This window comes from Loxodonta africana, chromosome 18, assembly GCF_030014295.1.
Source record: "Loxodonta africana isolate mLoxAfr1 chromosome 18, mLoxAfr1.hap2, whole genome shotgun sequence".
In the NCBI taxonomy this organism is placed as follows: Eukaryota; Metazoa; Chordata; class Mammalia; order Proboscidea; family Elephantidae; genus Loxodonta; species Loxodonta africana.
In genome coordinates, this window is record NC_087359.1 from 51864660 (window position 1) to 51887659 (window position 23000).

The 23000-nt window shown below is 40.9% G+C and overlaps 2 protein-coding genes across 10 annotated transcripts in view; one reads left to right on the top strand and one right to left on the bottom strand.

Annotated features, from left to right (window-relative positions):
* The window catches only part of ACACA (acetyl-CoA carboxylase alpha), a 318748-nt gene extending 299816 nt beyond the window's left edge, over window positions 1–18932 (bottom strand). For 3 of the 5 annotated variants that reach the window (XM_064271370.1, XM_064271368.1, XM_064271377.1), the window contains exon 1: window positions 18386–18932. In XM_064271370.1, coding sequence (XP_064127440.1) covers window positions 18386–18423 — 38 coding nt within the window. In that variant the 5' untranslated portion in view covers window positions 18424–18932. Of the gene's footprint in view, window positions 1–16407; window positions 18355–18385 lie in introns of those variants that run through there. The other 2 variants (XM_064271369.1, XM_064271372.1) reach the window with 2 other exon arrangements.
* Window positions 18933–19013: 81 nt separating this feature from the next.
* TADA2A (transcriptional adaptor 2A) overlaps window positions 19014–23000 on the top strand; it is a 48004-nt gene continuing 44017 nt past the window's right edge. The window contains exons 1-2 of one of the 5 annotated variants that reach the window (XM_064271381.1): window positions 19014–19066; window positions 22023–22130. In XM_064271381.1, coding sequence (XP_064127451.1) covers window positions 22106–22130 — 25 coding nt within the window. In that variant the 5' untranslated portion in view covers window positions 19014–19066; window positions 22023–22105. The other 4 variants (XM_064271380.1, XM_023553498.2, XM_023553495.2 and 1 more) reach the window with 4 other exon arrangements.

Genomic DNA, 23000 nt, shown 5'->3' on the forward strand with positions numbered 1-23000 from the left:
GAATTATTTTCAGCAAAGTTTTACTTGTGTATGATATTAATGATATTGTTCAATAATTTTCACATCCTATTGGATCGCCTTTCTTTGAAATGGGCGCAAATAGGGACCTCTTCCAGTCAGTTGGCCAAATAGCTGTCTTCCAAATTTCTTGGTATAGATGAGTTAGCATTACTCACCTATGCCAAGAAACAGATATGAAGGCTATATCATTGCCCCAAACAAGAAAATCTTGAACAACAGATACATCCTGTTCTATTTTAAGCCCTGTTTTTTAAAACTTAAAATAGGATGGAGAAGGATATATTTAGGAACATGGCGTCATGGTCTCACAGAATGAGATGATATTCAGAAAATTGTCCAAGAATTCATTCAGGCCAGTACTGTTCCCTAATGTACTTCTAAAGACTAAACAGTGCAGGCTATGGGGATAAAGTCCTGACTGCCTTATAGAAGAACAGAACATTATACATATGGTAGTATCGGATAGTAGTTTATTTCTTACATGATGAATATTCTTGGACATATCTATGTCCAGGAGAATGACAAAAGATAGAATTCATGGGACATAGGATATATACATTTTCAACTTTACAAGACCGCATACAGCTCTCCAAAGTGGTTGTACTAATATACAGTCCCACCAGCAGTAAAGAGAAGTCCATTATTCCACATCTTCCCTAACTTGGAAATCTCAGAATTAAAAAATTTTGCCAATCTGATGGCTGTGAAGAAGTATTTCATTATTGCTGTTATGTGTCTTTTTCTGCTTAATAGCGGGGTTGAGGGTTGTCTTGGTTATCTAGTGCTGCTGTAACAGAAATACCACAGGTATTTATTTAGGAGGTTAGAAGTCTGAATTCAGGGCACCAGCTCCAAGGGAAGGCTTTCTCTCTCTGTTGACTCTGGAGGAAGGTCCTTGTCATCAATCTTCTCAGCACAGTGACCCCGGATCCAAAGGATGCCCTATTCTCCTGGTTCTTGTTTCTTGGTAGTATGAGATCTCCCTGTCTCTCTGCTCTCTTATATTTCAAAAGACATTGGCTTAAGACACAACCTCATTTTGTAGATTGAGTCCTGCGTCATTAACATAACTGCCTCTAATACCTGCTTCACTTCATGATAAAAAAAAAATAGAGGGGGGAAAATCACACAATACTGGGAATCATGGCCTAGCCAAGTTGACATATTTACGGGGGACACAATTCAATCCACAACATTCTACCCTTTGGCCCTCCCTTAAATTCATGTCCTTGCCACATGTAAAACATATTCACCCCATCATATCATACCTAAGGTCTTAAATCAACTCCAAGTCCAAAATCCAAAAATTCCTCTGTATTTGTGAAATCTAGAATACAAGTTATCCGCTTCCAAAGTACAATGGTGGAACAGGCACAAGCTAGATATTTCTATTACAAATGGGAGAAACTGGGGGAAAAGAAGTGATAACAGGCACTGTGCAAGTCAGCAGCAGCCATCTAAGATGCATCGATTGGTCTCAACCCACCTGGAGCAGAGGGGAATGAAGAATACCAAAGACACAAAGTAAACATAACACAGGGTGGGGAGGAGGAGTGTGCTATCACATTAGGGGGAGAGCATCTAGGGTTACATAGCAAGGTGTGTATAAGTTTTTGTATGAGGAACTGACTTGATTTGTAAACTTTCACTTAAAGCACAACAGCAACAACAACAAAAAACTACTAGCATCTGTCACTCTCTTTTTCTGAAATTAAACACCTAAGGAATGCACAGATTCAGTTTCAGAATGATTTATTTAGATAATTGTTTTCTTAGGTACCTGCAATGACTCTATAGGGTGTAAAAGAATTGCAACCTGTGTATTAGCTAAATTCCTGGGCCTATTTTTTGCTCAAAATCACTGAGCTCTCCAGGGTAAGCCATAAAGTAACTTTGTCCAATATTTGTATTTGACTAAGGGCAGTAAAAATAAACTTTGGCAAAGCAGACAGTGTGCAAGAGCCACACTGCAGTTAGGAGAGTCTGTCTTTGGCATCTCTGGTGTCCTCAGTGGTACCTGCCCCTTTTTACCTCTCTAACTCCTTTCCTCCTCTCCAGACAGAAAAAAACTGGATTCTCATATCTACGCTTTAAGTGAAACCCTTCACTTCAATATGCTCATTCTTCCTGGGAAATTAATTTTAAGCCTTTTCTCTCTAATTAGAGGTTAAAAAAATAGGTAAAATGTGACACACATTTACTATACAGGGATAAAAGGCTTTGTCTTCTGCTAATGTTAGAAAAACAAGTAGATTTGGGGAACATGTTATTGGCCTGAACTACTGCAATAGCCTTTCCCCACATCCACTCTTGCCTCCTTTTAGTCTGTTCACAATTCTCCACACTGAAGCCAGACTGAGTTTTTCAAAATGATCTGTTTACTCTTTTACTAAAAACTATTCAGTGACTTCTCACCGCTAATATCCAAGATCCTTAACAAGACTGCCAAGGCCCTGAATAACCTGGTCCCTATTTCGCTCTCCAATTTCATCTTCCCCTACTCTTCCCTTTATGCTAGCTTCGACCACACTGGATTAGCTTCCTTCTTTCTTCTCTCAGGGCCTATGCTGTTCTCTGCCTGAAGCACCGTGTTCACTCCTTCATCCTGCTTTCCTCTTCCTTCACTACTGTTTGCCTATTTAACTCCTAATCATCATTCAGATTTTGGCTCAATAGCCACTTCATCAGTGGAGCCCTCTTTGACCTCCTCAATTCCTTCAGATTTCCCTGTTATATCCTTTTAAAATGTAAATGTTCTTTATGGTATTCATCTGTTTGCAACTATGTATTTCTGTGTTTTGACACCTGTCTCTCTTATAGAGCTAAACTACACTGAGAGCAGGAATCATGTCTGTTTTACTTACATTGTATCCCCAGGTCTAGGATAGCCACAGGTACTGGTAGAGACTTAGTAAATAACTGACCTTAATGAAGAGTCACAGTTGGGTTGGTCCTCTTACCTGATTCTCTTTGCTTCTAGGTTCCCAGGTAACAAAAATTTAGAACTCATCTTCTCTGTGCCCTTCCTTTCTTTACTGTGGATCACCAGGTTGCTCTACCTGCCTTCCACCTCATTTAACCCTTGAAGCAGCTACAATGATTATCTGTGTTTTACAGAAGAGGGAATTAAAGCTTAGAGGTTTGTCCAAAGTCACAGAGCTAATAAGTGACAGAGCTAGGATTCCAACATAGGCAATTGTCTTAGTTACCTAGTGCTGGTATAACAGAAATACCACAAGTGGATGGCCTTAACAAACAAATTTATTCTCTCACAGTCTAAGAGGCCAGAAGTCCGAAATTAGAGTGCCAGCTCCAGGGGAAGGCTTTCTCTGTTGGCTCTGGGGAAAGCTCTTTGTCATCAATCTTCCCCTGGTCTAGGAGCTTCTCAGCACAGGGACCCTGGGTCCAAAGGATGTGCTGTTCTCCTGGCTCTTGTTTCTTGGTGGTATAAGGTCCCCATCTCTCTGCTTGCTTCTTTTATATCTTAAAAGAGATTGACTTAAGACAAAACCTAATCTTGCAGATTGAGGCCTGCCTCATTAACATAACTGCCTCTAATCCTGCCTATTAACATCATAAAAAAAAAAAACATCATAGAGGTAAGATTTGCAAAGCATAGGAAAAATCACATTAGATGACAAAATGGTGGACAATCACATCATGTGAGAATCATGGCCTAGCCAAGCTGACACACATTTTGGGGGGACATAATTCAATCCACAACATTCCACCCTTTGGCTCCCAAAAATTCACATTCTTGCCATATGTAAAACACATTCACCCCATCATATCATACCAAAAATCTTAAATCAACTCCAAGTCCAAAATCCAAAAATTCCTCTTCATCTGTGAAATCTAGAATACAAGTTATCTGCTTCCAAAGTAGAACAGTGGGACAGGCACAAGCTAGACATTTCCATTACAAATGGAAGAAATTGGAGGAAAAGAAGGGATAACAGGCATCAGGCAAGTCAGCAGAACACACTACATTAGCCCTCAAGGCTTGAAAATAATCCACTGTTCTCTGAGACCATTCAGACGACGGCCCTGCCCTCCAGACTCTAGGTACTGGCCATACTCTCTGGATTCTGCATGGAAGAACCTTGGCCCTGGGCTTCAGCTCCACCTTCCAGGCCCTACTGGAATGGCAACTCTTCTCCCTCATGCTTGGGTGGCCCCATTCTCCTAGTCCATTTGAGTGGTGACTCCATCCCTTGAGACCCCTGAGGTCGTGGCCCTACCCTTTAAGAATGAGGCAGCTCTGCTTCCCGTTTTCCTTGGCTCTTCAGCTTCTGCTTCCTGGCTTCAAAGCTCTTGATAAGTACCTGGAGGCACCCCACTCCACCAGCAAACTTCAGCAGTAAGGCACGCAGCTTTCTAGCTCCATGGGTTGGCTCCATGCTGTGTCGCATGGTCTCCTGGTTCTGCTGCTGCAGTTTCTATGCTGTGCTTCTCATTGTCTGTGCCATCTCCAGTGTAACAGCTCTCCTCACTTCCTTCTGAGTTCTCACCAGAACTGTCTTTGATGTGGATAATTCCACCAAAAGTGTCTTTAAGGAAATCGAGGCTTTTACTATTAGGAACTTTAAAATTCTTTCAGCCTCTATCCATTCACAGTTTTAAAACTGCTTCCACATTTTAGGTACCTGTTAGAACAGCACCCCACTCCTGGTACCAAATTCTGTCTTAGGTATCTAGTGCTGCTATAACAGAAATACCACAAGTGGATGACCTTAACAGAAATTTATTCTCTCATAGTCTAGGAGGTTAGAAGTTCAAAATCAGGGTGCTAGCTCCAGGGGAAGGCTTTCTCTCTGTTGGATCTGGGGGAAGGTCCTCGTCACCAACCTTCTCCTGTTAAGGATCTTCTCAGAGCTGGGACCCCAGGGTCTAAAGGATGCAGTATTTTCCTGGCTCTTGTTTCTTGGCGCTATGAGGTCCTTCTGTCTCTCTGCTTGCTTCTCTCTTTTATATCTCAACAGAGACTGATTTAAGACAGAAGATAATCTTATAGATTGAGGCCTGCCTTATTAACATAACTGCCTCTAATCCTGCCTCATTAAGATCATAGAGGTACGACTTACAACACACAGGAAAATCACATTATATGACAAAATAGCGGACAATCACGTAATGCTGGGAATCTTGGCCTAGCCAAGTTGACACACACTTTGGGGGGACACAATTCAATCCATAGCAGTAGTTGACCTCAAAATCCCTACGCCCTTAACCAAACCTATCTTTCATTAATGTTTCTCTTGAGTGGTTGATCTTTCTTATCTATTTTCTAAGAGCTGTTTATATTAGGAGGATTAGCCCTTTGTAATATTCTTCCATTTTGCCATCTATGTTTTGACATTGTTTAAGGTATTCTTTTGCCCTGCAGAAATGTTTGAGTTTCATGTAGCCAAAGCATTAACCTCTGCGCTATGCCTTCTGTATTTCGAGTCATAGTAGAGAATTTTGCCTTCCCACTCCAAGATTATAAAGGAATTCTCTCATTTTCTTCTAGTACTTTTATGGTTTTCATTTTTTCTATGTTAAGTATTTAATTCATTTGTAGTTTATCCTGGTATAGGGTATTGATTGAAGTTTATTTTTTTCTCCCAGATAGTTATCCAACTGTCCACACAATTTATTGAATAACCTGCCTTTATCATATATTAAGTTCCTATATGTATTTTGTTTTTTTTCTGGACTTTCTATTCTATCCCATTAGTATACCTGTCTTGCCCATATGCTGGTACAATTTTTTCCAGTGAACAGTTTTTAATCTTTATCTTTGATTTCTCTATAGTATTTGGCACTGTTGCCTAATCCATTTTCCCTGATGTGCTAGATTACTGAGTAAGTGAGGAAACATGTACTTAGGGCACTAACAAAACATAGGCATCAAAATTATGAAGGGGAAATATATATATGTGTATATATATACACACATATATACGTATACACACACATACATACACATATATATTAATGAGTAATTTTAAAATAATCAAATAGGTCATCATTGGAAAAACTGGAATTTTGTTGGATTTCTCTTTCATCTGTCTTACAGCTTATAATATTTTTATTTTGAATCACATGGGAACCACCATAGTATTTTTAGTTACTTAGGGCTTGTGATGGTTAATATTATGTATCAACTTGGCTAGGCTAGAATTCTCAGGGGCTTGGCAGACACTATGTATCACCTCCCATTTTGTGATCTGATTTGAGCAGCCAATCAGTTGGATGATGAGTTTCCTTGGGGGCATGGCCTGCATCCACGATAAAAATGAATGTTATGAGAAAGTTTGCTCTCTTTCTGATCCTGCAACCTTCTTGGCATCTGATCCTGATTCCTGGGAAGTAAGCCAACAGGGACTTCCAGCCTGTGACCTGATCTACAGATTTTGGATTTGTCAAGCCCCACAACCCCGCGAGCTAGCAGAGGTCTCCAGCCTGCCTTCTGACCTGCAAATTGTGGATTTGTCAACACCTGCAACCCCATGAGTCAACAGAGGCCTACAGCCTATTGCCTGACCTGCAGGTTTTGGGTTCCTCAGCTCCTGCAACCACATGAGCCAGCAGAGGTCATCTGCCTGTTATCTGCCCATGGATAAGGGACTTGGCAACCTCCACAACTGAATGAGCCATTTCCTTGAAGTAAATGTCTCTCTATACAGCTATATACGTTTCGTTGCTTTTGCTACTCTAGAGAACTCAGACTAAGACAGAGTCCTAAAGAGTCTTAATCAGGCTCTACAACTTTCTCCTCCCAGTCTTTACTGCTGCTTCTCTTTCTTAAATCTACTTCTCCCTTTCTGGACTGCGGGCTTTTCCTGTGTCTCACCTGTTGTTGTTGTCCAACTTTCTATTCTTCACCATTTTTTTCCCCATTCAATCACCTTAGGCAATTTCAATGTCTCCTATGGCTTCAAAATTCCTATCAATCTGCTGCCGATTCCCTAATCTATATCTCTGGCCTAGACCTCTTCCTTGGATTTTGAATCTGCCTAGTGAACATCATCTATATATCCTATTTTGTTGTTGGTGGTGGATGCCATTAAATTTTTTTTGAGTCATAGTGACCATATAGAACAGAACAGAACTGCCCGATATGATTTTCTAGGCCATAATCCTTACGGAAGCAGATTGCCAGGTCTTTCTCCCATGGAGCAACTGGGTGGGTTGGAACTGCTAACCTTTCGGTTAGCAGCCGAGCACTTAACTGTTGCACCATTGCACCTCAAACTCAACATATCAGAAACAAAGCCTGCTTTTTTTCCCTTCATGTCTGCTCTTTGCTCTGTTACTTCTCTTGGTGAGTAGCACCGTCATTCACCCAGTCAACCAAGCTGGACATTTGGGAATCATCTTTAATTCTACCACTTTATTCACTTTTCTCCCCATAAATAATTATTACTTCTTAAACACCTTAAACCCATTTCTTCTTCCCCATCCTCATTCCAACTACATTAGTTCAAGCCCTCATCATCATGCTGCAACTCCTGCCCTTTCTTTTTGTCACTTTCAGGCAACACCACTACCAGATAGTTCTAAAACCCAGATTAGTGATAACACCAGTCCCTAACTCAAAACGCTTCACTGGCTCCCAATGGCCTTTGGAGCAATGTACAAAGCCCTTCATGGTCAGACCTTTGTCTGCCTGTGCAACTTCATATACAGAGAACTCCTCTTTCTTGCTCTCTACACTCTAGTCACATCGACCTAACTGGCCATGCTATTTCATGCTTCTGGGGCTTTACATAATTTGCTTTTTTTGCTTGGAATTTCCTTCTCGTTATTCTCCAAGACTTAACTCACATCTAAGATACAACTATTGGTCTCTGTATGTCTGGAGCAAAACAGTAAGAAGGTAACCAAAGTCACAGAGAAGAAATAAGTCTACAAGGTTGATAGCCTACACGAGCCATGACCTCAACTACCCCGAGACCAGAAGAACTAGATGGTGCTCCACTACCACCACTGACCAATCTGACTGGGGACACAACAGATGATCTTGGTCAGAATGGGATAAAAACGCAGCTCAAAACTCTAATTCTTAAAAAAAAACTCAGACTAACTGGACCATCTGAGACCAGAGAACTCCCTGAGACTGTTACCCCAAAGTGCTCTTTAAATCTAGAACCAAAACTATCCCCTGAAATCACGTTTTAGCTGAAAAGCAAAGTAACACAAAAAGTAAAGGATATTACCCATGAGATTGATGTTCTACTAAAAAAAAATTTGTAGTAGTCTAAAAAGTCAATATTTAATCCAAAGCAAAGATGAAAAGATAAGGGGGGCAGGAAAACTGGAATATGGAAATGGAACAACCAGACCACAAAGTGAATACTGACACAATGTGGAAAATGTAACTAATGTGATTGAGCAATTCGTCGGGAAACCGTCAAATGGGAACCTAACGCTTTTGTGAATTTTCACCAAAAACACAATAAAATATTGTTAAAAATAATAAAATAAAAAGAAATAAAACTTCTGGTCTAAAAAATAAAGATGTAATTCACCACTTTCCAGATACCTACCTCCTAATTCTTGCTAGAATTAACTAATCCCTTCTTGGAGCCCTCAGTGTACCCAGCACATCTCTGTTACTGTAAGTGTTATCTTCTGTTGGCATTATTTTTGTACACATCTCTCTCTCCAACTGGACAGTAATCTTCTTCCTGAGGGCACATACTGTTTTATTACTCTTTGAATTACTAGTACCTGGCACCGTCCTTGATCCATAGTAGGGCTCAATAAATACTTGTTGAATGAATGAAGGAATGACATACAAGAACACTCTAGAAGTTTCAAGCTGTTTCACAGCCTTAGAAACCCAAATTTTCCACATGTAGAGAACGGCCCCATTATTCAGGAGCAGATTCGCACTAACCAAGCTCATACAGAAGATTAGAATGACAATTTATTAATTTCCAATGAGAAATATAACTGTCATATGTACAGAAATATTACCCTTGCATAACTAGCATATCCTGAGCCTGAAGGTCAGCCTACATGGAAAGCTGCATTATTTATTCTCAACAGGGAAGAATAAAAATCTTATTCTGGGGGGGCAAAAAAAAACAAACTTACTCTTTTATGTATACAGATATACACAAAGCACAGAAAGAGATATGTAGCATATCTGTGGTATTAAAATTTCATGGAGGGTGGCAACTAGAAAAAAAAGAAAGTCTAAAAGGGCTCCTTGGGGGAAATAATTAAAAAAGAGAAACATTGGTTTAACCCCATACTGATTCTTTTGTAAGGAATCAGAATAAGGAATTAGTTTCAAAATCCAAATATTCAACGGCATCAGGCTGATTAACTTTCTCTACAATGTAATAGTCTATAAGGGGCAGTAATACTTGAAATTCATTGGCCAAGAATCTATTCCTCAAATGGGCACCAAGAAAGTTGGCTTCAATAAGGTCTAACTCTTCCATTATCTACTAACCCTTCCCTCTTTAAGACTGACTCGTTCTCTCTTTGAATGCACTAATATATATCCTGTACTTCTCTGGAGCCATTCTATCTTCTAAAGTAACTTTAAATGTCTCGGCTGTGATCCATTCCCTCCTGAGGTTGTATAAAGCAGTGGTTAGGGTTTGGGGCTAAGAGTCAGAATCTCTATTATGCTGCCTACTTACACTGAGCATCAGTTTCTGCATCAGTAAAATGGGAGTAACAACACTTCCCTTAAAGATTTTTTTAGGGACTAAAATGAGAGAATACATAAGGAGAGCCTTGAACACAGTAGCTATTTTTAGTACCAAGTTGGGACAAGAACCCTGCTGTGTTATTCGGAAGGGTGTTTTTTGTGTGTGAGTGCATGATTAAATAGTAAAGGGTTTCAGAGAAAACTGTTGTCCTTGGCATAGTTACGGATACCAGAAAATTAATAAAGCGAGCAGACAAAAACTGAAAAATGTGTTTGGCTATGTAAAAATAACCAATTATACTCATTTATGTAAACAGCTTAACATTTAAGACCTAGTTATCAGGCAGCACAATAACAATTACATATACCATTACATATATGTCAGATTACCCTTGTAAATTTTACTTGATTACAATAGTAAAGTACTAACTCTATACTCTAAGGAACAGTCTGTGGTGTTAATTGCTCATAACTCGAAAGTCTGTTCACTGTGGAACACAGCTCCTGAGTTTGTTTTCCATTTGAGGCAAGGCTAGATTATCCATCCCAGATTGCAACTAAGCATTTACCCTGTAACCTGTGAGATAATTTACACTTTCCTTAGTTTTCTGTAGTGAGGAAGATGCTGAAGAAGTGGACAGCAAAGGAAATTCTGTTTAATTGCCTGGTGCTCCGTAAACCTGCAGGACTTGTAGATAGAGTTCTTGTTCAAATAATGAAGAAAATTCTAATGCTGAGCACTAGTCAACCTATCTCAGCGCAACTTCTATACAAGTCCAGGGTTATTTGTGGCACAACTCTACAGTTAAAGTTACAATTATAATTTGCTTGCCCCCCACTATGAACTAGGTACTATATATACACACCTCATGATAGCCTTAAAAAACGCTTATGAATTAAGTATCTTTATTTTCATTTTATGAATGAGGAGAAAAAATGCACAGAAGGATAGTAACTTGCCTAATTCCTGAAGGTGGTAAGAGGTGAAGGCAGGATTTAAATTCAGGAAGGTTTCAAAGGCCATGCTTTTTCAGTTATATTAAACTGTGCCAGGTTCCTTATCAATCATATTTCAAGCATTTATTGGGCACTTATTTGTTACAAAAGAGTACAGACTGCCTGTCACTGAATGATGCAAAATACTTTAGGAACCTGTTTTGATACACAAAAGGTGGAGGCCCTGTATCAGGCTGAAAAATATGCAGCTAGGCTGCCTAGATGGCATCTTAAAATTTTATAATAAAGAGAAGCCACTCACATCTGGGATCTTAACACTAGCAAGCGGCCATCCAGGATGCATCAATTGGTTTCAACCCGTCTGGAGCAAAGGAGAATGAAGAACACCGAAGACTCAAGGTAATTATGTGCCCAAGAGACAGAAAAGGCCACATAAATCTGAGACTACATCACCCTAAGACCAGAAGAACTAGTTAGTGCCCAGCTACACCCAGTGACTGCCCTGACAGGGAACACAACAGAGAACCCCTGAGGGAGGACAGCAGCGGGCTGCAGACCTCAAATTCTCATAAAAAGACCAGACTTAATGGTCTGACTGAGGCTAGAGGGACCCCGGAGGTCATGGTCCCCAGACCTTCTGTTAGCCCAGGATAGGAACCATTCCCAAAGCCAACTCTTCAAACAGAGACTGAACTGGACTATGGGGTAGAAAATGGTACTGGCGAGGAGTGAGCTTCTTGGATCAAGGAGACACATGAGACTATGTGGACAGCTCCTGTCTAGAGGGGAGATGGGAGGGCAGAGGGGGTCAGAAGCTGGCTGAATGGACACAAAAATAAAGAGTGGAGGGAAGGAGTGTGCTGTCTTATCGGGGGCAGAGCAACTAGGAGTATATAGCAAGGTGTATACAAATTTTTTGTATGAGAGACTGACTTGATTTGTACATTTTCACTTAGAGCACAATAAAAATTTTCAAAAAGGGAAGCTACTCAGCAACATTTCTAGTTCACCTAATTTTTAGATTCTACCCAAAGCCTGGTGACTCATGAGAAGTATCCTGTACTTTCTGCAGATCAGAAAGAAGTCAATGGGGAAGGAAGAAGCAGAAAAGATAGGCAACAAAGGGCTGAATTCCTAGAACTCTGTTTAATGGCCATGGGATTATGAAAACTCTGATACCTGCTTTAGTTTTAAATAGTGAGAGGCAGACCCCAGTGCTTGAGAAATGGTTACCTGTAGACCTTTCATTTTTAAGTAGAGTAGCAGAAGGTGCTTCAACCCTTCCTATGCAGGCTGGCCACTGGAGAGGTAGATCAAGTTATATAAGGACTCTTGGAACCTTCTGGAGGGAAAAGGATTGATTCTGTAACTGCTTTGACTAGGGTGGCCACAAAAAGGGAAAGACAGGAGACAGCATGGGAAAGGAACACTGCTCCTGAATGCAAGAGGCAGCAGCAGAGGCCAGAGAGGCTAGCTCTCAACTAGACCACTTGTGAGCCAAGGCTTCTGTGAAAATAATTGAGTGTGTGAACTCAAAGAGGTGAGAGCTAAACCCTACAGCCCTGAGCCTCAGGCTTTTGAGAGGTGCAGTTCTCTCCACTGAGTGTGTCATAGGAAAACACCTTGCCTTGAGAAGGCCCTACAGTTGGGAAAGGGCTCTGTTCCAGGACCCAAATCTCTGGCTAATTTATACTGCCTGGGTACATCTAAGAGTAAAATCTTAGATCTCTAGAAGGCATAGTTAGACTTTTGTACTTTCTGTTTTTATCCATTTTTAAACCAAACCACAGAGGGCCACCTCAGTTTTGGCAAAAATAGAGATGAAATGACATAAAGTTTATAAAGTCTTTGACATAGTCCTAAAACCCAAGACATAGTAGATAACAAGAAATAATAGAGAATCATTTCCATAGAGAGGGAGGCTCAGAAACTGCACTTCTGATTTTAACTACAGCAGCTTCAGCGGCTGAGCAGGAAATGTTGGGATATTTTGGTTTCAGTCAATATTAGCCATGTAACAGAGTTTGACAATAAGACACAATTTTCCTTGTTGGGTTTCTAGTTAAAAAGTCAGTTTCTCAGTTAAGAAGGAAAGGGCTTAGAGAATGTGTGATAAGGTCAATTTTCAAAAATACTGGTCCAAATGGAATTATCTTGGATATTATTAATGTCGATTTCTAGCTTAAAGAAGACAAAAAAAAAAAAAAAAAACCCAAACCCAAACCCATTGCTGTAGAGTTGATTCTAACTCGACGACCTTACAGGACAGAGCAGAACTGTCCCCCTAGGGTTTCCAAGGAGTATGGTGGATTCAAACTGCCGACCTTTTGCCTGGCAGCTGAGCTCTTTACCACTGTACTGCCAGGGAGACAGAAGGAATTTTTCCATATTCCTTTGTTGTTAGGTGCTGTCAAGTCAGTTCCAACTCATAGCAACCCCATGCACAAAAGAACACTTCGTTTACAGAGATGTAAGACTTTCATAATCTAAATGGAAGAAATCAAAGGAATAACTGGAAAGTTGGGTGTATATATATACATATATATATATATAGTTAATTTAATATCCCTTCCTGGTGCTTAATAAAATTGTTGAATGAAAGTTTACTGAAAACCACAGAACACGTGTTTGCCACATTGTGTTCCTGCACAGCTTGTCATGAAGTAGATCTTACCTCTAATTATAATTAAAAAGATATGAAGTACTAGAAAGAAAGTACAGCAAAAGGGTGACACTAGCTTTTCACAGGGCTGTAGAATTATTGATGATTTTTCATTCTTTGTCCTTTTTTTTTTGGATCGTCCGTGTTCAACAATTTACTTGTACTACTTTTATAATCCGGAATTTAAAAAAGCTTTTCTAAAAATAAGTAATAAAACTGATCCCATTTCCCTTAGAAACAAAGTTATGACAGGGAGTAGTATTCCTGGTCAAATTTCAGGTGCTGATCCCTCTACAGTAGGTTAAGTTCCTTTATGTTCTCACAGTTGCCTACACTCACTTATAACTCATAATGTTATATATCTTTATTTCTTGTTTAATTGCTTGTTTTCTCTCCTAAAGTGTATGTCTGTGATGGCTCCACAGAAATATCAGATTTGAGCATAGTGCCAAAGCATAGACTGATAGACAGACTGACAAAATATTTAACTTTTTGAAGTAATCATAAATAGGAAGTCCCTGGGTGGCACGAATGGTTAAGTGCTCAATTATCAGCTGAAAGGTTGGTGATTCGAACCCACCCAGAGAATCCTGGGAAGACAGACCTGACCATCTGCTTCAGATAGGTCACAGGCTTGAAAACCTTATGGAGCACACATGGGGTTGCCATTGATCACAACTGACTCAACGGCAACTGACAACAACCACCACAATCATAAATGATGTCGAGTTGGCCCCTGACTCACGGCAACCGCATGCACAATAAAATGAAACACTGCCCAGTCCTGCGCCATCCATTGTGATCCACAGGGTATTCGTTGGCTGATTTTCAGAAGTAATCGCCAGGCCTCTCTTCCTAGTCTGTCTTAGTCTGGAAGCTCCACTGAAATTTTTTAGCATCATAGCAACATGCAAGTCTCCACTGACACTGGCAGGGAATCAAATCTGCAAGAATTCTACCATTGAACCACCAATGCCTCAATCATAAATACTACTATTAATAATAATGATAAAAACCAAAACACACTGCCATCAAGTTGATTTCAACTCATAGAGATCCTATAGGACAAGGAAAAACTGTCCCACAGGGCTCCCGAGGTTGTAAATCTTTACAGAAGCAGACTGTCACATCTTTCTCCCACGGAGCGGCTAGTGAGTTTGTATCACTGACCTACTAGTTAGCAGCCGAGTGCTTTAACCACTATACTCCCAGGGCTCTTCTTACTACTAACAGTTAACATTTATTGAGTGTTTACTCTGTGCCTAACAACGACTCTCTAAGGTAGGTACAGATTTTATAGATAAGGAAATGGTGGCAATCATCTTTTAAATAAATACTTATATGTTGCTTACCACGTGCCAGGCACCAATCTAAACACGTTACAAACATTAATTTTTTAACCACCTAAAAGCAAAGACACAACTCAAAATTATATACATTTCTAAGACAGGCACTTCAAAATGTTAACACTTAAAAAAAAAAAAAAAAAAGATCAATTAGAGCCTCAACGTTATCTTCCAAGTTACAGAATGTTAGAATTTATGCATTTAATGATTATTTACTGCCGTAGAGATGAACCAAAGTTTGGTTCTGGCCTTGGTATATGCCTAAAATCTGTTATTGAGTTTTGGCTTTTAGAAAGATGGAAGAGCCAAAATGCCTGCTCTGGTGTCATTTCTGGGATCTCTGAACTTGTGCATAATCAACAATCATATGAGCATGTGGTTACCACCACATCTAATCAGCATAGCAATGTTTTAAGATGATGAAGGCATACTATTCAAATTTACTGTTAAATCTGAATATTCGCTTTAAATATAGGTAAACCATCTTTGATGTAAGTTGGTGTGAAAAATCTCCTGAAAGAGCTTTACCATTTTTCTCAACTGTGATGCAGTAATTGCACACAAAAAAAACCAGAAATAACTGAAATAAAAATGCTAGTGAAGGCAACAATCTACAGCAATATTAAGCCTGCTTCCGAAAAAATTCAGAAAGCAGTGTAAGCAATGTACGAAGCTTTAGTTTGTGGGATTGCTTTGGTGAAACTGATCACACTAATCGTAATGGATCAAATTTTCAAGTCAAGGAGTTGACTAGGACCTTATCCTTGGAAAGGAAAGAAAGTCGAGTAAGTTGGTAGTAACATCATCATTACCAGTATCCTATGCTGGCATACCCAGCCAAAAAATATCTTGCTTCTTCAACAATTTAATTTGAAAGTGGGTATGTTTCATATTGCAAATACACAGTAGTGACCACAACTACAATGTAGTGACAGTGCTAAGGAATAATTGTAACTGCTCATAATGGCAAGCAAGGAATAATTGTAACTGCTCATAATGGCAAGCTATTAAAATATGGTATTAGAATTTTAAACGTAATCATAAAAAACAATTCAAAAATTTTTGACAGTATCTCAGATTTATTCTTATATCCCAGAAGTTCACTTTATCGTGGTAATATTCAGCTTCTGCTGAATACTGGTTTTAATACTGAGTCAAGCATTTGGCCAAAATACATCTTTGGTGCATCTCCAATACCACATGTTAGGCCCTGGGGATACACTGGTGAATGAAATTCAATCCTGCTCCTCATGAGACTTACAGTTTAACGAACAAGGAAACAGGCAGTTAGTCATCTCTGCTTTGACATATTACAGGGAGCACTGGAGGCACGTAAGAGGCTACTTACCTCAGACTTGTGGGGTGGGGGACAGGGGGAGTTAGGAAAGGTTTTCCTGAGGAAGCGACGTCTAAATGGAGGTAAGAGTCACCTTGGCAAATGAAGCTTGGAGGTAACATGTTCAAAAGGCAGAATCGGATACTTCCATCTGCCTGGAGAATGGAGTGTAAGACAGGGCAGTGATGATAAAGAAATAGGATGAAGCTAGACTCTGAAGGGTCTTCTACAAAGAATGACCACATAATTTATTGTACAAACTGAGCCACTTTACAGAGTGAAAGGGAGTGATAGTAGTCGTCACGTAGGGACAACACGCGTCAACCAGGATTGTCCTGAGCAAATCATGACTATGGTCATTCTACTTGTAAGCTATGTCATGGTGCTTGACCTCCAGTGAAAGCATGGAGTGCTTATATTCTCTTTTTACCTTATACACTTTGCCTGAGTGACTTCATCCATTCCTCTGCCTTCACTTGCTCATTTCACAAATATTCGCTGAGGACACACTTCTGGGCACTGAAGTTACAAAGAAGAAAAGACACAGTTCCTGTCCTCAAAAAGCTCTGTCTAAGGAAGACACACATCCAAAGAAACAATTCTAATACAATTATACAATTTTAGCCCTGAACTCTCCACTGAGCTCTAGACTCATATATTTGTTATTTTCATTCAGATTGAAAAACACTGATCTAAAACAGAACTTTTCATTTCTTTTCTAAATCTGTTTTTCCTTCTGCTGGTCTCTCCCATCTCATAAATACTATCATCCACCCCAAAACTTAAGGCAAAAACCCAGAAAAATAATGCCTTAAATCAATGTTATTCCTCCTATTGTACATTTTAATTTCTACACATCTTTCTTAAGCACACTGATCAAATTGGGGCTTAGAATTCTAATGAAGGCCTACCATCCAGTTAAGAAGGGTAATTTCCAGTAGCTTGAATGCTACATTTTTAATGAACAGATCTCAGTACTATGTGGGGCTGTTTTTATTCTACAGTAGCACAACACTGATGACTCATCTTCAGTTTGTTGACAATCTTGACTTCCAGATTTGGATATATGCCCTAGTCAGTCTCAAAAAAGTTTCAGTTTAGGTGAGAAAGGCACGATGATATTCCCTAAGTATTTGACCCTATTTCCAATTTGTGGGGAAGGTAGGAGTGGTTGCAAACCTGTAGGTGAACTGGCTTCACTGATGAACTATCTGCGAGACAACTGCTGGGTAAAAAAGGACAGCTTATGCTGTACAGGGTGATTTTAATGCATTTACTGTCTGTTCTCCACACACAGCTGCCAGACTGATCCTTTTCAAACAAATCTGATCACTCCTTTGCTCTCAACCCTGCTACGGCATTCTATCACATCCCAATAAAATTCTAAATCTAACAATGGCTTAGCAAATGATACATGATTTGGCTCCTGGCTGTGTCTTCTACCTTCTTTTTCTTAATTTGCTGTGCTCCAGGCACACTGGTCTCCTTGCTGCTTCTCTAACAGGCCAAGCAAGTCCCCATCTCAGGGCCACTGCACCTGCTGCTTCTCTTCTCGTAGAATAGTTTCCCTCCAAACATCCACATAGCTCCATCTCTCACTCAATGATTAGATTTCTGCTTATGTGCCCCTCCACTAAGAGGCCTTCCCTATCTACTCTACCTAAAAGAGCATCCTCAAATCATGCTCATTCACATTACCTGGCATTATCTATTATTTGGCAATACAGAATATATATCGCTTATTGTCAATCTTCCCCACTATGAGCTCATGAGGCAAGGACTTAGTTTTGTTCACTGTTGAATTCCCAGCATCTAGGACAGGGCCTCCTCATTAAATATTTGCTGAATGAATGAATAAGTAGATTTTCAGAATGTATCAGATTTAAAACTACCCTATAATTATTGACATGCTATGTAGAAAAATGTCTGAAAGGCAGTATACCAAAATATTAGCTGTTTATTGGTGGTGGTGGAAGCTGATTTTTACATCATTTGCGCTAATGTGAATTTTCTGATTTTTTTTACCATAAACTTGTATTACCTAGATACTAAACAACCAATAAAGAGGTAGCGCAGGCAGAAAGTGTAAGTGAATTCTAAAAGAGGTCAGGCAAATTTCTGAAAGACAGACTTGAAAATTGATAAAACAGTACAATACTTAAAATAAACCAAGATTTGAATCCCCTTCCCCAACACTTCCTAGCAGTTATTTATATACTTGGAGCCTAAATTTCCTTACCTGGAAGATGAGGTAATAATAGTGCCTACCTCCTAAGGTTGTCTTTGACGATTAAATGAGACCATGCGTGTAACCTGTTTGTACAATGTCTGGCATGCAACAAGTACTCGACAAATGGTGGCTATTAAGATAATTATTATCAGTAGTAATAAGAGATGGTGGGACATACCTAGCCCTCAAGACTGACATCAGAGTGGACCACCACATCCTCTCATCATTGGGCCTCAATTTGGGTCTCTGAAGCCCCAAAACGGGATGATTCTTTCAAAAGAAGGCAATTTCGACGTTCCAGCCGCATCTGAATAAAACGTGCCCCGTTCACCCCTTCAATCAGTCTGGTTAATCCACGAGCGGCGCTCCAACGCCCAGACTTGAGAGGTGGCCACTCCTCGCCGTCCTTGGGCCCAGTCCCTTTAGCCTGTTTCCTCTGCTGTACAGCAGGGCGGAGGATGGGGAGTGCGCTAGGGTAGGAATGTTAAAAACAAAATCAAAGCAGTACCGGTCCGGTCCACCTCGCTGCGCTGTGAGGAGGCTCAAATGGCACCACGCACGGGGAGCCTCTGGCGACAGGCAAAGCGCTACACGGGAATTAATGATTACTGGTCAGATTCAAAAGTCTGAAGAGCGGCGGCGCGGGCCGGCAAGGGAGCAGAGCCGGCGGTGGCAGTGGCGCGGCACCTGGCGGGGGCCACAAGGCCGGGGAAAGCAGAGGAGGGGGCTGTGGCCCCGAAGGAGGCGGCGGCGGGCGCGCAGCGCGCTCACGCCTGCACAGCCCAGGAGCGAGCACGCAAGCCGACGGGCACGCGCACGGCCTGCGACTCTGCGGCGCGGAGGAGGGGGACGCGGCGAGGTGAGGCGCGAGGCTCCGCAGGGAGGACAGGCGGCAGGGCGCCAGTCTCCCTGGCGGGACGACGGGGAAGCGGGGACAACTAGGGAAGTAGGGGGAAGATGAGCGGGCTGGGGACCCTGGTGCCGAGAGAGACGCAGCGGGGGCGCGGGCGGCGCAGGGCCACGCCACGCTGTGGGGGAGGGCGACGTGGGGCGGAGCTTGACCCCGGCCCCGCCCCGCGCGTTTGGGTCGCGTCCCGCCCAGTGGGCGGCACCGTAGTGCCCCAGTCGCAGTTGTCTGGTCTTAACAGTGGGGTGCGTAACAGTAATCCCAGCTGTGTGTCATGCTCTTGGCCGACATTACCACATTGAGTCTTCACGTAGGTCTTCCAAGGTCGGTATTTTTGCTCCATTTTAGAGCTGAAGAGAACTGAGGCTCAGGTAAAATGACTAGTGCAAGGTGATACAACTAAGAAGGAACCAAGCTAGGATTTGAATCCTTGTTTGCAAAACTTCAAAGCTTGTGCCTTTACTCTGACCACCTGAATCCTGTGCCTCACAGTACCTTCTGTTCTTCCTCCTCGCAGTAACTTCTTTGAATTTGGCAAACGATAAATTTGGCACCCATTCTCTCAGGGATGTTAGTGTCAGAAATGTGGTCTCGTGAGAAAGGAGAGGTAACAAAAAGACTTTGCTTATTGCAGTACTGTGCATATGACAGAGAGAGTGCTGACAGCCGATGGCTTATCAGAGTGTGTTGTTCTACACATCCTTTACTTGACCATTTCTGGTAAGCACAGCTGAAATGACACCGAGATCACTACCTGTAAAGACACTGTGTAAGTAACAATCTTTCAGGCACTACTCCTCTTTTGAAAAAGGAACATGCTGTAGGGTTGTGAGGATTCAAAGAGATAATCCACATTCAGCAGTAAAAAAAAAAAACCTGTTGCTGTCGAGTTCATTCGGACTCATAGCGACCCTACAGGACAGAGTAGAACTGCCCAGTAGGCTTTCCTAGGAGTGGCTGGTGGATTCGAACTGCCGACCTTTTGGTTAGCAGCCACATCCTTAACCACTGTGCTACGCAGTTAAATCCATTTTCGGTAGAATCATTCTGAACTCACAGCACCCCCATGTGTGCCAGAGTAGAACTGTGCTACACAGGATTTTCAGTGGCTGATCTTTTGGTAGCAGGTCTCCAGGCCTTTCTTCCGAGGCACCTCTGTGTGGACTGGAACCTCTAACCTTTCAATTAGCAGACAAGCATGTTAACCATTTATACCACCCAGAGACTTGGGGAAAGCTCAATAAATGTTGGCTATTATTTTATTACTGAGTGCATAATACCCTTTGCTAAACTCATTTTTCTTCAAAGACCAACTTTTCCTAGGACTACAGCTGAAGGAGAACCCCCTAACCCCCAAAAAGAAAAGTTAATTGACAGCTATGTTATCTGAGTGTTGCCTACACTTGAAGATGAATTAATTCCCCATCCTAAAAATAACAGAGTAAAAGAAGTCACTCCATCCCTGATGGAGCAGAAGAAATGTGGGATGCAGACCTCAAATTCTGGTAAAAAGACCAGACTTAATGGTCTGACTGAGACTGGAGGGACCCCAGAGGACATGGCCCCTGGACTCTCTGTTTGCCCGAAACTAAAACCATTCTCAAAGCCAACTCTTCACAGATTAGACTGGAGTATAAGACATAAAATAATACTGGTGAGGAGCTCAACTAGGCACATGAGACTGTGGGCAGCTCCTGTCTGGAGGCGAGATGAGAAGGCAGAGAGGAACAGGAGCTGGTTGAATGGACACAGGAAATAGAGTGGTGAAAAGGAGTGTGCTGTCACATTGTAGGGTGAGCAACTAGTGTCATATAACAAAGTGTGTGTAATTTTTTGTATGAGAAACTGACTTGAATTGTAAACTTTGACTTAAAGCACAATTTAAAAGAAAGTCACTCCTGGGGGTCAAAAGACACAGGTTAACCTATTGTAGAACCAACATTTGTCCATTCCTTATGCATTTATTGGGTTTCTTCTATGTGCTTGACATGGTGCTTGGTACTTTAAGTCATACAAATTTACATTGGATGTTGTCCATGATTTCATTTAATCCAGAAGTGGAAAGAATACGCATCCAGGAGTTAATTGCCACACAAAATAGAATGTGAAAAGTACCAGAAAAGAGATAGCTCAAAAGCTGAATGTAGAAGAGGCATGTTGGAGTCATTGAGTCATCTAGGGTAAAATGTGCTTTCGTTTCTCCCTTCAAAGAAGGTACTTTTTATGCATTGAACATACTTATTGATAGAGTAGATGACTGAATAAATGAATTTTGTATTAGGATTCCTTGGTTTCTAGTAAATGTACTCATTCAAATTAAAGGTTTATTGGGAAGATAGAGGATTGAGAGAAGAGCTGAACCATTGGGCCGGTCTGGGGATCTCAACAGCTAGAAGTCATGGACCAAATTCTTTGACTAGTGAATGACTGAATTTCAGTTCCCTTTTGTCCTGTATGTCTTACTTTAGGTTCAGATTTCATTAAGATCTGCTTGCAATAGCTTATTTGGGGGTAGGGGATGGAGTTCTGTGATTGCCAGCTCATCCAGAACTATATGAAATGTGGGAGGGTCACTTCCCCAAAGGAAAGAAGGCTAAAGGGAAAAGTGATGCTAGACAGACAAAAAAAATAGCTGTTCATCATAAATATGTAGGGATAGTATGGCCCAGGCTCTGTGCTGTATCATTTATATGAATTATGATATTTGGTTATGATAGTTAATTCTCACAGCAACTCTAGGATGTAGATAATATACCCCATTTCATAGGAAAAGGAAGTAGGCTTATAGAGAATACTTTGTTCAGCATTATAAAGCCAGGACACAGAGCTGAGTACCTTGCACTATCCTCTTTATCTTGTCCTTTTGAATTATTTCCTGATCCATGTGTCATGTTTGTTTGTTTCATAGGGGCTCCTCAAGCTTTGGTGTATGTGTTGGCCAGTTCTGAAATCTCCTTGAAGATCAAAGGAGCAGTCTTTGACAATTAGGGAATGGACCGTTTGGGTTCCTTTAGCAGTAAGTACAGTGGAAACAAGTCCCATGTGAAACTGAAGTGGAAGCTGATCAAGGAAGAGAAATAAACACTTTGAAGTTAAACAATAAAGTCCTGTGAATCTGATCCTGAAGAAATTATAATAGTATCAAATCAACCAATACTTACCAATTGCCCACTGAATGCATTACATAAAGCCTATCACTCTGGCTTGTATAAGAAAACTAAGCTGTGGATTTCTCTTTAAAACCATTAGTATCTTTCAGGTGTTTTGATTTAAGAAAGAACATCAGTGATAGGATAAAGGAAATGCCTCCTTTGTAGGTAGGATATGTGGTTTAAGAGTAAACAGCAATATAATAAAAAATATGCACAGAATTATGGTGCATGTGTGAAATAAATGCAGGTAACCCCAACTATGGAAAAAAAATTATACTGTTGTTTGATTCTGAAGGTATGAGATTTGACAAAACTAGAAATCGCATTGCTAGATATTTAGTAGAGTCCCAAAGAAAAGACTCAAAAAGGTACTTTTTGGGTATTGTTGCCTCTTCAGCAGTCTTTTAAAGGACCTCTAATTTATTCTCAGGGAGTTCCTGAGTGGTGCAGACAGTTAAGCGCTTGACTACTAGCCAAAAGATTGGCAGTTTGAACCCGCTCAGCGGCTCCTCAGGAGACAGGCCTGGTGATCTGCTTCCAAAAGGTCACAGCCTTGAAAACCCTATAGAGCAGTTCTCTGCACACATAGGGTCACTCTGAGTTGGAATCAACTTGACAGCAACTAACAATTTATTCTCAAGGAGCTTGGGTGGCACAAGTGATTTTCACTTTTCCAGCTAACCTAAAGGTTTGCAGGTCAAACCTAGCCATTGGCTCCTGAGAAGAAAGGCCTG